This window comes from Amblyomma americanum, chromosome 1, assembly GCF_052857255.1.
Source record: "Amblyomma americanum isolate KBUSLIRL-KWMA chromosome 1, ASM5285725v1, whole genome shotgun sequence".
NCBI classification, from domain to species: Eukaryota; Metazoa; Arthropoda; class Arachnida; order Ixodida; family Ixodidae; genus Amblyomma; species Amblyomma americanum.
Window position 1 is genome coordinate 396,139,302 of NC_135497.1, and position 12,995 is coordinate 396,152,296.

At 44.0% G+C, this 12,995-nt stretch overlaps 1 protein-coding gene across 1 annotated transcript in view; it reads left to right on the forward strand.

The window, feature by feature from the left end:
- The first annotated feature begins 551 nt into the window (after positions 1–551).
- LOC144123500 (uncharacterized) overlaps positions 552–12,995 on the forward strand; it is a 28,614-nt gene continuing 16,170 nt past the window's right edge. The window contains exon 1 of the mRNA XM_077656319.1: positions 552–599. Within this exon, the coding sequence (XP_077512445.1) occupies positions 552–599 (48 nt within the window). The remainder of the gene's footprint in view (positions 600–12,995) is intronic.

Genomic DNA, 12,995 nt, shown 5'->3' on the forward strand with positions numbered 1-12,995 from the left:
GAGAAACTTCCGGTGGGTGAACCTCCGAAAACCCTAGGAAAAAATGCATTTGCCACCTACAAGTATTTCTCAATCCACCTCTGTGGACAGCCTCCACCCAAAATAAGATTTATAACGAAATGAAATTCTAGGTCAGTAGGAAGGCGATCAACGTAAAAGCTAACTTGACAACCAAGCTTTACATCGCATGCTCGGCAGTGAATCTTTTTCTGCTACCTAACGGTGCTTGCATATAGGAGTTACGTATTCAGGGTTGCAATGGGAAGACCGAAATGCGGCTAATTAAATCATCCTTCTCGCGAGAAATCGCCCTGGTGAACTGATTTACTGCCCCATCACATAATGCAACCAATCCTGTCGATACCTGCCCGCTTCCCTGTGTGTTAAAAACAGGTGGATTTTTTTTATGCGCTGGAGTGTTTGCTACTATAGTTATTTGCAGTTTAGTCGAATTTATATTCCTGTTGCAGCCAACGACCCGCATCGGCTTTGAACTAAAAAGCGCCTCTCTTGAACTCCTTGTGCGTTCTCCTTGGCTGAGCGTGGTACCTATGTCGGTGGTGTCATCTGTGGTGCCTCCCAGCACTAACGCCACCACCGTACAGCTGGTAGGGCTAAGGCCTGGATGCGCTTCTGAAACACTGATCGATGCAGGAAGCTGCGCTTCAGTCATCTGCTGCGGCTCATGGCTTATGTCTGCGTGAGTTCGTGTTTCACAGGTGCGTGCATTCTTTCCGCGGCCGCGTTCGATATACCGCCTAAGGATGCTATCAGAACAAAGCGCGGGATCGCGCCCTTGATTCTAGGCCTGACGTAAATGCACGGCCGTGTGGAAAAAGAAAATGTTTCAGCACTCTTGCTTGACGTCATTAGATACCCATGAACCTGAATACATTATTGCTCAGTTCACATGTTGTGATATGCACTGACAATGCGTCATTTGTATATGCGAGTCAGGACGCCTATTTTTGCGGGCTTGAATGTATCCTCCCTGATGCCGTAACTGGGGGACGGTATAGTCACGGCAAAGGCTTAAGCTGGAAGGGCCAGCATGTTGCAATTTTAACAGCCTATAAATGGATTGCGGGTGAGAAGGAGGAACCTCTTTCATCCTCGCGGGGATTGAAGTGGCGCAGGGGTGATTCGATGTAAATGTCGATGTGAGTCGATTTGAGTTGAGGTACGTGTAGTGCGATCTAGTGGGCTCCAGTTTATCCCTTAGGATACACAACAGCAGCGCTCTATGATGTTCGTTTTTTTTAAACAGTTCTTTGTTGCTTTTTACAGCAAGGTGTGGGGGGAGAAGTAATGTTCTCTCCTTTGATTTGGGGTTGGGAGATCCTAAAAATGTCAAATAAGTGCTAAGATCCAGCTTTGCATGCCCAGGGGGCTGTCAAAATGAGATGCAAGGTGTAAGTACACTGCGGACAGAAGTTAAGGCGTATTGCGCCACTCATCGAATGATTTTTTTGATCACATTGTTTATAAAATCACCACCTGCAATGGGTTCTAAAAATCATGATAGCATTTAGTAGATTAAAGTTTAGCAAGGCAAGTAAAGATGGGTAGTTGGGCCTATTAGTAGGCCTCTTTATTAGTTAAAGGTGCACTAAAGAGGAATCTGAACTCGTCTTTTTACCGCGGCAACTCTATCTACACGTTCCAGGCATTCTTAGAAACTTGGAATTATTGTCTTGTGCGGCCGATTGCCCTAATTAAATTCGATTAAACGTCCCTGCTCCCGCTATTTTTTGAACTCAACGCGGTAGGTAGGAGGAGTCAACCAACGCGTCATCCAGTCCCGTGGCGGCATGCCGCTCTGCCATCGGCAGAGAGATACGTAAATCAAAGAGTCCACGTGTATTTTTATTTTTGTGGGCCTAATTTGCGGCTATATTGTCTGTAACTGAAAATGTTTATTCACAGAAACTTAAAAAACGAAGTAAAAGATAAAGCGAAGCCGCCACGGGACTTGCTGTCGCGCTGGTTGACTCCGCCTTCCTCCTGCGCTGAGTTAAAAAAAAAGCGGAAGCCGAGACATTCAATTCAATCTAATTAGCGCAATCGGCCGCACAGAATAATAACTCAAAGTTAATAACATTGCCCGGAGCATGTATATATTGTTCCCGCTGTAAAAATAGGAGTTTAGATTCGTCTTTAGTGCATCTTTCAGGGAAGCGCCGAAAAGATTTAAATTGATGAATATACCTGCTGAACGGACTCCCACTTTTACCGAGTCCGCTGCAAGGTTAGTAAAAGCGGCTAGACACGTCGAGAATGCACAACAAAATGGCACTAAGCTTAGAGAGGAACAACTGACACACGCTGAGTCCTTCACTTGTGACCAGACTCGCATACATATGTTACCGAAAACAACAATTTACCGATTGTAACTGCAACCACTGCATCCGAAATCTAGTTTCAGCTCAAGAATAGTTACTGGACAACTACACAAAGTAATCGATAACTACAACGTTATTTTTAGTCCACCTGTTAATTGCATAGAGCAATTACGAGGACAGTTCAAAAAGTAATGAATCCAAGGCGATACCTTTGTGTTTGACAGAACGCACCGATACATCGATGAGTGGAAAGCTTGCAAAGAGAGCTACAAATGATGGCATTATGATTCAACATATTACCATTTATAGGCGGCGCACTTGCAACAACGCAAATCAAGGTTTTTCATGCCGTCGGCTAGAATTTTGTTGGCTGCCGGCGACACCATTGGCGAACTGCTGCTTCCATCTGCGCGTTACAAATCCAGCTTTGGCCCATGAAGTGATCCTTAAGTTTGGGAAGAGCCAAAATTTTCAGGGAACAAGATGCGGACCAAAGTGACGATGAGACAATGTCCGTGAACCTCAAGCGCAGAAGTGCTTCCTGAGTTCTACGGCTTGTGTGCGAACGAGCATTGTTTTGGTGGCAAAAAATGCCTGTTTTCGAATATCTTTGCCAGTGACTGCGAAGTAGCAGTCTGAGTTTGTCTCACTGCGTGGCAGAAATTCTGTATGCACGACACGTCATCCCAATCTCAGAAGACTCAACAACACTATGGCAGCCGATGACACAACCTTCAATTTTTGTGGGACAGGAGAGCATGTGTTGCGGTACTCCAGTGATTGAAGCATCGCTTCCGGATCCCATTGGTGTGTCCACTACTTATCGCCAGTAAAATTTCTGCGAAGAGAGTCCTCACCTACCTGTTCATATCGCAGAAGCAGCTGCTGACAGATCGACTTCCTCGACTCCCCTGTCAGGCGTCACTTGTCGTTGAACCTAATGTCTCGTAACGCAGGAGGTCCTCAATGATGTCATTCACAGAACCAATGAAAATGGCGAGTGTTGTTGCGATCTCGTGTTGTTTGCTCCTGCGATTACCCTAAGCAACTTGTGCACCTGATGTTGTTGGTCCTTATCACAGGCCGTTGAGGGCCTTCCATTTCGATGCTTATCCCACTGATTTGATGCGGCGGGGTCTTGGTCCTTCGCACTCCTTGCCCTACACCGCACAGTGCTGACGGCAATACAGGCATCTCCGTAAACTGCACTCAGAATGAGATGACTATTGACGGGCGCACAACCTTCCACAGAGCGAAATTCAGTTACAGCCAGCTATTTCAGCCGGACTGAATGACATAGTCTGCTTGATTGCGGTGGAACGAGAAGAAATAGGAAGGTTAATACAGGTTACATTCTAGAGTTTAAACTTCAGTGCATTAATGATTAAGTTCAAAATGTTTGCAGTGCTATTGGCTATGTTGTGGGCTTGGAGGCATTACTTTGTGAATCGCCTTCGTACGGAGAAAAATGCTAGAGCAGAAGGGAAGCATTCAAGAATAAATGTTTTCGTGACACAAGATTGCACGTCTTGAATTGGACCAATTTCGCAGGAAAAAGGAATTCATTCAGTCGACCACATGTTCTCTAGAAAGAATTCTTTGGCATAAAACAAAGTAGGTGATAATTGTTTTGTGTCAACTCTTGTACTGAAACGACGATTTGCAGTCCTTAAAAGGTTGCACATCCTATGATGCGTGCCTTACAACTGGCCGTCACGTCAAACCTCCCAAAACGGACATGCGAATGCGTTGTCTTGGTTGTTTCAGATTTTATGACGTATCGGTTACAGAGGCAGTTATGCGCCAGACATAGATATAGCGCATACAGGGAACTGCAAAGCTCGCTCCCGCTAACATTGCGCACGGACAACGCAAAGCCAGCCACTGATGCTAGCCGAAGTAAGCCGACGTCGGTCTGCACAGATTCGCCGGCAAAGAACGATGCGTCGGATGGAGAGACGCACCGCTCACCTGCATGTATCCGTATAAGAGGAGCAACCACCGTGCTGCTGGCAGAGCTTGCTTTCAATTCTACCGCGCAATAAATTTTACAAAGGTGGTTAGCCGGGGTGACTGGTATTGCGTGATATAAATGCCGCGCAAAAAAACCTCCACCCGCAATAGACGAAAGCGTGTTTTAAGCTTAAATTACTTTCAAGTACCGCTGTCGACACGTAATAGGACCATCGTCTTAACCTGAATCCGAATATGAGGGAGAAACTTACTACAAACATTAGGACGAACTTATCCGAAATATTCAAAAACTTTTAGTCCGAATGGTCACCAACGGCAAATACCTGCCCTGAGCAGGATTTGAAACGGCGGCGACACAAACTGATCAGCATCTCTTCCCGCTGCCTTAAACCTCCCGGTCATAACTTTTGTAGCTGGAGCTGCACGGAGCTACCAGTCGAGCATTTCGCTGTGGCTGGGAGCCGTGCAAATGCCGTTACTATGGCGCATCAGATGCATCAGAGGAGCATCAGATGCGGCGACAGCCGGGCGCCCGCTCCACCATAGTCTCTCGGATGAACAGTTGGGCGCATGCGTCGATAGCATGGTAACCAGAGAGTTCCCACAGGTGCGCCACGCGCTTCGTGTCGGCCTCGCCGCAAGGCCGCTTTATCACCCGAACCGCGCGTCGCGTGCGCAGCATGGCGTATAAAAGGCGGAGATGTAATGGGCGGCTGTATCACAACGTTTCACATGGATGCTGAGTAGAGTCCAACCGCTGCTAAACGGCGGTATAGACAAGAGGAGATTCTCTTCCGATCCTGAGGTTGTCGCCTGGAACTTGCCTACTCGACAAAGAGAGAATGAGCGTAAGAAGGCTAAGACAGTAGCGGAGATGCCCGAACAGAGAGAGAAACAGCTTGCCAAACGAAGATGCCAGACTGGCTCACAGCCGTCGAGAAGGAGCCCAATGTCTCTCATTGCTAAACATACAGTGACCGCGAGAAGCTCAGCCAGGGAAACGCACCTCTCGCTGCGTACATCTTGGCATAGCCGAGCTAAGCCACTGCCAATTGTTTTCTCCTGAAACATGGTATTTATTACACTGAAATAAGGTTTTGTGTGCATACAGTATTTAGAAAGTTTTAGGAAGAATTATGATATCAAGAACAAATCAAAACACTGCTAGGCAACTGCTCGGCGCCTTAGCGTTTTTTTGTTTTTTTATGGAGGAAAAACGCTAAGGCGCCCGTGTGCTGTGCGATGTCAGTGCACGTTAAAGATGCCCAGGTGGTCGAAATTATTCCGGAGCCCTCCACTACGGCACCTCTTCCTTCCTTTCTTCTTTCGCTCCCTCCTTTATCCCTTCCCTTGCGGCGCGGTTCAGGTGTCCAACGATATATGAGACAGATACTGCGCCATTTCCTTTCCCCAAAAAACCAATTATAAGCAAAAATTTGGTACCTATAGTCCTTTAAATTTAGATGCCTACTCAATAATTAATAACGGAAAAACTGAAACCACGCCAGGTGGATTGAAAGTACCTTTTTCCTGCAATTAGATGGTGTGTTCACAGAATTTCAACCTTCAGAAGATTCACATGTTCTTATCAACAATTGAGCTGTAGAGCCGTAGGTTCTTAAATGTTCGTTTTTCGCCCCGCCCCTCCAATGTATACCTGAAGGCCGCAGGAGTCTCCACTCCAGTCTTCATAAGTTTTGTAGCCTCATCAGCTATCTCACCCCTAAAGAGTGCTAGGATTTGATCTGAAATTGATTATACAGATTATACAAAGCGAACTATTGCATGAAACCCATACAATGAATCTTTAATAGAACTCCCTCTTTGAGGAACCATGTGCAAGTCAAGAAAAATCAGAAGCATGTAGAACAGGATCATACAGAGGACTCACACAGACCTATGATCACAGTGGTGTGAATCAGCCTAACGATAACAGAATCCTCTTTTGTCTTCTACACCCCCATCTTTGCATCACCATATTAACTTTCTTTTATGCATGACTCTGTGGCACTTGCTTCCCAAACAATAAGACATGGGGAAAAAGTGAAGCCATTAAGGCCACCTTGAGCCATGACAAAATTGTAGTCTGGAGCTACATGATTGATGTAAGCACATAACCATCAGCTGCCACTATGCACAGAAATGCTAATGCTTGTGCTAATTTCTTGTAGTAGGCTAGATATTATGTACAGCAAATGCTCATTCAACTAGACTTGTACAAAATGAAGCTTTCGAGTCTACAAATCCAAACGCAACACGAGGGAATTTCGAAGTCCCAACTTAATCTGAAGTGGACTCACCATATGTAGAGGGCTCAAGTTAAACTACACCTGAACAAAACACTATGCATCAAAATTATATTCAAAGCAATCAATCCCTTTCCAGTAGTTTATAGGCACAATTGAAAGAAATGCAATATACCCAGTAGAAAAAAACACCAGCCTGTTTCTGGTGTTTAAATCCAAGCGGCTTTTCAGACACGGGTTCTGGTGTGACCTGGTGTAGTGTTTTCTGGTGTGACCGTATCGGGTGTTCCGACCAGGCCGGGATTTCGGACACGAGCAATGATGTATCGTAGTGCGGTGTGTGTTACTGTGTTGTGGTCAGGTGTTCGGTGCTGTTAACCGGTTGTCTGACACCGGTTCTGGTGTGCTTTGGTTTAGTGTTTCCTGGTGAGGTCGGTATACCAATCGATTTGGTGTGGTAGGTGTACCGTACAATGTTTTGATAGATATGCTGTTAGTTTGGACATTCTACCTTGAGCAAAATTTAGAGATCCCTGCTAACGCTCGTCAAATGGTGTAAAACGGCAAGCACTCCTGATGTCGAGACAGGTGGAAGAACATCCACCAATTTCGCTGCGCCGGTTTTGATGGCAGCAGCATTTCATCAGCTGGCACCTGCACGCAGTTAGGCATAGAGTTTTTGTGCTGGAATGATGTCTCATGAATATTCTCAAAAATAACTATCCCAGCCCTCTATGCTTAGGCTTGTGCAGAACCTTTTCCTTGCCTTCCGCTGTCACCTCCTGAGCACTTGCCACGGGAACTGCATTGTACAACTGCTTCTGTTGACCAGATGGTAATGGCAGTCCTCTTGTGATCTATTGCATCTTTGGCATTCCATTGATAATGTCAGACATTGCCTTCTCTACCTTGAATCCAGATACACCTAGAGAAAAAAGAACACGCGTATAAAAATTCTTAGCCATATTCGAAGCCAAGAATTTGATATTAATCGTATTTGTATACTTCAGAGCGGCAGTATGCTTTAACACCTGTTGAAGCAAGAAGGTAAGAAATCATTTTGTTTATTGCCAACACAAGACTTACACCTTGACGTTGATGGTGCCATGCAATAGTGGTGAGTTATGATAGCAGTGTGAAGTACAAAAGGCAACCGCTTGCTTTGCCATTTAGAACTTGCAACTTAAACTGCACAATTATTGAAGAAATATTCACTTTGTCCTTGATAATCGCAAATTAGTATGTGTGGCAGCAAATACTAAAAACAACAATAGTAGGAGCACTGGCAGTGTTTAAATCAACTCGCAGTGTCCCTTAAGAGGAATTTTCTAATTACAGTTCTTGGCCATGCCCTTGTCAAGCAAGGTAATAATGCCGGTTGACCTGCACGGAAGCTAATGTGCCCTCAAAATGCTGCCTAGTTAGCAAATTTCTTGTAGTCAAAATTGAATGAAACATTACTTAACATGTTTTTCAGCTAGAAGCGCATGAGCTATTGATACAGTCCAAGGCAAACAACTTAGTGGCTAAGAATAGTGTTCAACGAACGCCCACACACAGAGACGCTGGTCCCGCCACTGTTACTTTATACAAAATATTAGAGGAGTGCATGGCCTGTGGTGTTCATGCTAAGAAATACAAAATATAAATAGAAACAAAACTGAAGTGCAAAGAAAAATTACAGAAAATTTCCGTCATTACACCTTATTTGACACTAGAGAGTACATGTTCATTAGGAAGTAGTAAATGGTCATTTTTAAATTTTGCACAATCAATAAATTGTCATGAGTATAATCAGTATTCCTTTCCTTCACACAAAAGGTTTCCAGCGGCTCCGATGGACCAGTGCCTTTAAAAGACAGAAATTGGTCATGGACCACAAAATGGTATTAAGTGTGCATCATCATTTTCATTTCCATGCTTCAATAATTCTTAACACAACCTCCCATATGGCCCACATGATTTGCAAAATTCTGATGTGCACCAATCACATTCCATGAAGGACCAGGCTGCCTTTTCCTGCTGTTATACTCATTTACACAAGAGAGTGCCATGCAGCAAGTTTGACAGCAAGCAAAAACATGACTTGAACCCAATAGCTTAAGGAAATTTTCAAGCGGTCTGTAACATTATGGTTGCAAAAATACAACTTCAGGTGTCCATATTCATTCAAGTTTCCTTCAGATCTCAGCTTTGGTATGCTCAATAAGTGGGGGTGGGGTGCTTAGTTATAATGACGGCTGGTACATTGTGCTACCTACTTCAATGATGAAGGCGGTGACAAACTATCCTCCAAAATCTGATATCTGGCATAAAGGTTGAGAAGCAAAAGCAAAAGAAGGACCACTGAGACCTGATATTATTCCCCACTTGCACATTTGTGCACATCATAAAAAAAGCTGACAAACTGCACGAAGTTATAGTGGTATTTTAGCCCCAGATGCTCGATGATTTGAGCCTCAGTGTCCTAACTATAGCAAAAAAAGATATGAGCGTTGAAGAAGGCATAAAAAACTCCCGCAAACGCTCATCAGAAGAGAGAAAAACGAATTCTAACCCCTCATAATAATACAAAAGTCAGCCAACGAGGCCACTGTGTCAGTCACCAACTAAGAGACCATGCACAAACTATACACTGTAATTGCACAAACTCTACATGAGAGCAAAACATGCCCTACACTTGCGAAACAAATTTGTGTGAATGTAAGATTCTTGGCAGCAATAGGCATCACCATTAATGACATATGCTGAAAAGGAAGAGGGCACCTAAATTATTCTGTACAATTTAAAATTCAGCCTTTCAGTAAATTATATTTTGTCTAGTACCATGAGCACCGTAAGAGCAGAAGGAAAAAATGAAAGGAAAGCTGCAAGCTGTTATGGGGCCTGTCACAAAATATGAACACTGAAAAGATGTGATGCACAAACAAAAAAGGAGGATGCACTACGCGATGACACAACACAAAATAACACAGGAAAACTATTCACAACCAATGAATAGAAAGAGGACAACAAAAAGAAGGCGAGCAGGACCAAACACTGCTACCTCTGCAAATTGAGAACAGTAAAATGGGCAGCACAAAAAAATTAGTTTCAAGGACTACAAACACGTAATCTTGGTCACATTTTTTCAATGCTGCAATAGACATTAGGATACATGAATCCATAAGTGGTATTTTCCTACCATTATATAATATGTAATTCCATTTCCTTCCCTCATGTTTAGCTTGATCAGCCTAATGATGGCTGTAATGCCTAGATGGCCTTTAGGTAAGCTGAGGTATAGAAAAGTCTACAACATAAACGTTGATATGCAGTTTTATTAAACAACACCTAAAACAGCCTGTTTCAAAAGCTGGACTTACAACAATTGCCATATAAGCGGTTATATTACCAGCTTTCTTGCTTTTGACATGACCTGAAAACCAGTACACGTCGCAGCCATCGCTCGGTTGATAATACTGAAACAAGGAGAAAAACAATTATAAATTATTTAGCAGTCATAGAGCAAATATCACAGAGTGATCTATGTACAGTAATGTTTAAGGCATCATTTGAAAGTAGACGCAAGCAAACATCTGGTGGCCTTAGTATATGCAGTTTCTTACAAGCTTTGTTTAACTGTGATATCAGGTAACATGCCGAAACGCTGAGTCAAACAGGTCACTGCAAGCTCCTATTTTCTGTATGTGTATTAGAGCAAGTATATTCACTGAACTTGCACAGTGGCATCACCAAGCAAGTGAAATGGCAAAAAATTCAGAACTCACCAAGATAATAACCGAGGTAGCAATTTATGCGAACATTCACATTTTCGTTTAGCACTTTAATTTTCTTGTGCGGAGGCTATATTTGAACATACCTTGAAATACTTTCCAGTAGACGGGGCATATTTTCGATTCAGATCTAGACGCAGTGAAAATATTGCAACTACAGTGAGCGGTTGGTTTAACAGTACCTCTTGCTGCGCTAATTGGTGTAACTTCCTGTAACAAAAGTAAAAACATCACTAACTTTTACAGAAACCACACAGAAAGAACAAACAGAACGGGCACTGTCCTGACTGATCTTTCTGTGTAGTTTGTGCTAAAATTAGCTGTTTTCTTTCTTTTGTTATACAGTGAGAGGCCGCAGAAGAGAAGCTTGCAAGAGAAGCTGTCAAATCCAATTAAGGTTTCTTCTTTGAGGCGCATTCATAGCTGCACTACATAACACCATTTATATTCTTTTCACCAAGTGAAATAATACGATTTTCCTGCAGCAGACATGGTTATCGTTCTGCTATAATTGTCTATGAGGATTGCCATGTGAGATGGGTACTAGAGGAAAAAAGGACAAAAGCGTTGTTCTCATGCTGTAATATCACCTTGAAATGCTGCTCTGTAGCCCAATACTTCATATTGGTGTTTTTTAAAGCCTGGCTGCATTGAAGTGGGTCTCTAGTGACTCGAGAACAGGTGGGGTGGGAACTAGAGAGGGAGAGAGAGAAAGTGGCTGAGCTGAGGCTATAGCAGTGTGCTCGTTGTTGCTGTGTAGCCTTGGAGTAGAGCGGCCAGCTCTGGACTGGCTTGTGGTAGGAGAGTGCGGGTTTACCCTTTTCTTCCAGCCTGTGTACTGTGCTGTCAACTTTGCATCTTTACCGTCTCGGCTTTAAGAAAACATGTTAATGATTCTTGCTAGAAATCACCGCGAAATTTTAGAAATGAAAGGAGAAATGTTCCAACCACCACAAACAAGAAAAAGAAAATTTGTTGCTTGCTTCGGATTCATACGCTCCCTACATTCTGGTGCGGGAAGCCTCAGATACCTCGTTAGTCTTGGTAGGGCTTTTGAGGCCAGCCGAGACCCCCTGAATTTAAGCATTGCTTTTTTCTGAGCATGGAAGTGGCACTCTCTTAAGATGAATTATTGAGAAGAGACACAGGTTATTTTTAACAGGAGATTGCCAATAGATGCCATAAACATTCTGGTCGAAAGCAGACATTGCAACACACTGATCTTAACACAGAGGTAAAAAAAACAGATCTCAGAAAACTCGACACATACCTGTTATCTGAAATGTACGCTGAACGGACACAGACAAGAACAGCCACAAATCTGGACAGTGAAGACATCCTCTCCGATGAAGCCCTTTTCAGACCTCAACTTTTGAAGAGCAGGCACTTCACCTGCATAACATCATAATTTCCAGCTCAGCATTTTTGCACCCACAATGTCTGGCGCTTCCTGATAACTATTTGTATTGCTGGCATTTCACACAACTAGAAGAAAATGTTGAAATAACCAAACTTCAAGTACATAACGCCACTTGCTCGCTCTAGTTTTTATGATAAGATATATACTACTTAGGTTATTCAAAACCACTTAATTTGAAAGGACTACAAAGCGCACCTGTTCTAGGGCTACTTCTTCGTCAACATTTAGCAATGATTTTTTCTACGCCCGCCTGCAACCAAAATAACTTTACAGCTGCCGGCAACGTTACGAAAGCTACAAAAGTGATCGAGCAGCCAGCTCACTGTTGGGGTATCGCAACAACGCGTGGCTCAATTCACTCAGTCGCTTGCATGCCTTCACGCGTCACACCCCTCCCACTCTGAGCTTGACAGGTGGTATAATCGGATCGCAGAGGTGTGTTATAACCTTAAGCCGCCACATCAGATCACTATAAAGACGTATATACGCGTAGCGAATAACACAACGCTGCATAGACCGATCGGCGCACGCTAACGGCAGTCCGCAACAGGCCGATAGTGGCGTCAAAAATCACGCGTGCAGGCAGTGCACGATCACGTCCCACGTCGAATAATGAACAGAAAAACGGGGAAGCACCTTAACGAAAGGCCAAAACAGTCACGCGTCTTGCTAAGCGGTATACTTTTGATACATTTACATTTAGGACTCCTACGCGTGCCTGCCATTTAGCAAACGCATCTATGCATACACCTCGGCGCTCGCATCGCAACGCATACACTGTGAACACTGACAGACCAGCAGGTTGATGATTCGATGTGGAATGCACTTTGCTGCCGCGGAAACAACCAGTGACTCACACGCAATGCCGAAGAGAAACGAACAGGACAGAGCTGACAGAGCCACGTCCCTTCCGTTTCTTCACGCCTTTGTGCTCGCTCGTTTATTTTTGTGGTCGCATATTGCACGCACTTCTGCGCTACACTATGGGTCTCACCTGGAAACGAAGACTCGACGCCTTCCAGTAACCGCTTTCTTCTCTTGCTTCGCGGCTGCTGTACGAAAAAAGCTGCAGGGGTTGCTATGGTTGAAGTCCAACGTGTTGCCAAGATGAAACGGCTACATGCTTCTGGGCGTTGTCAATTTTTCAAAAATTACGTGAACGGCTGCATTACTGACACGCGGCGCCAGCTACGATAAGAAGGAAACCCTTACGCAAGTTTAAGAAACGATTTTGAAA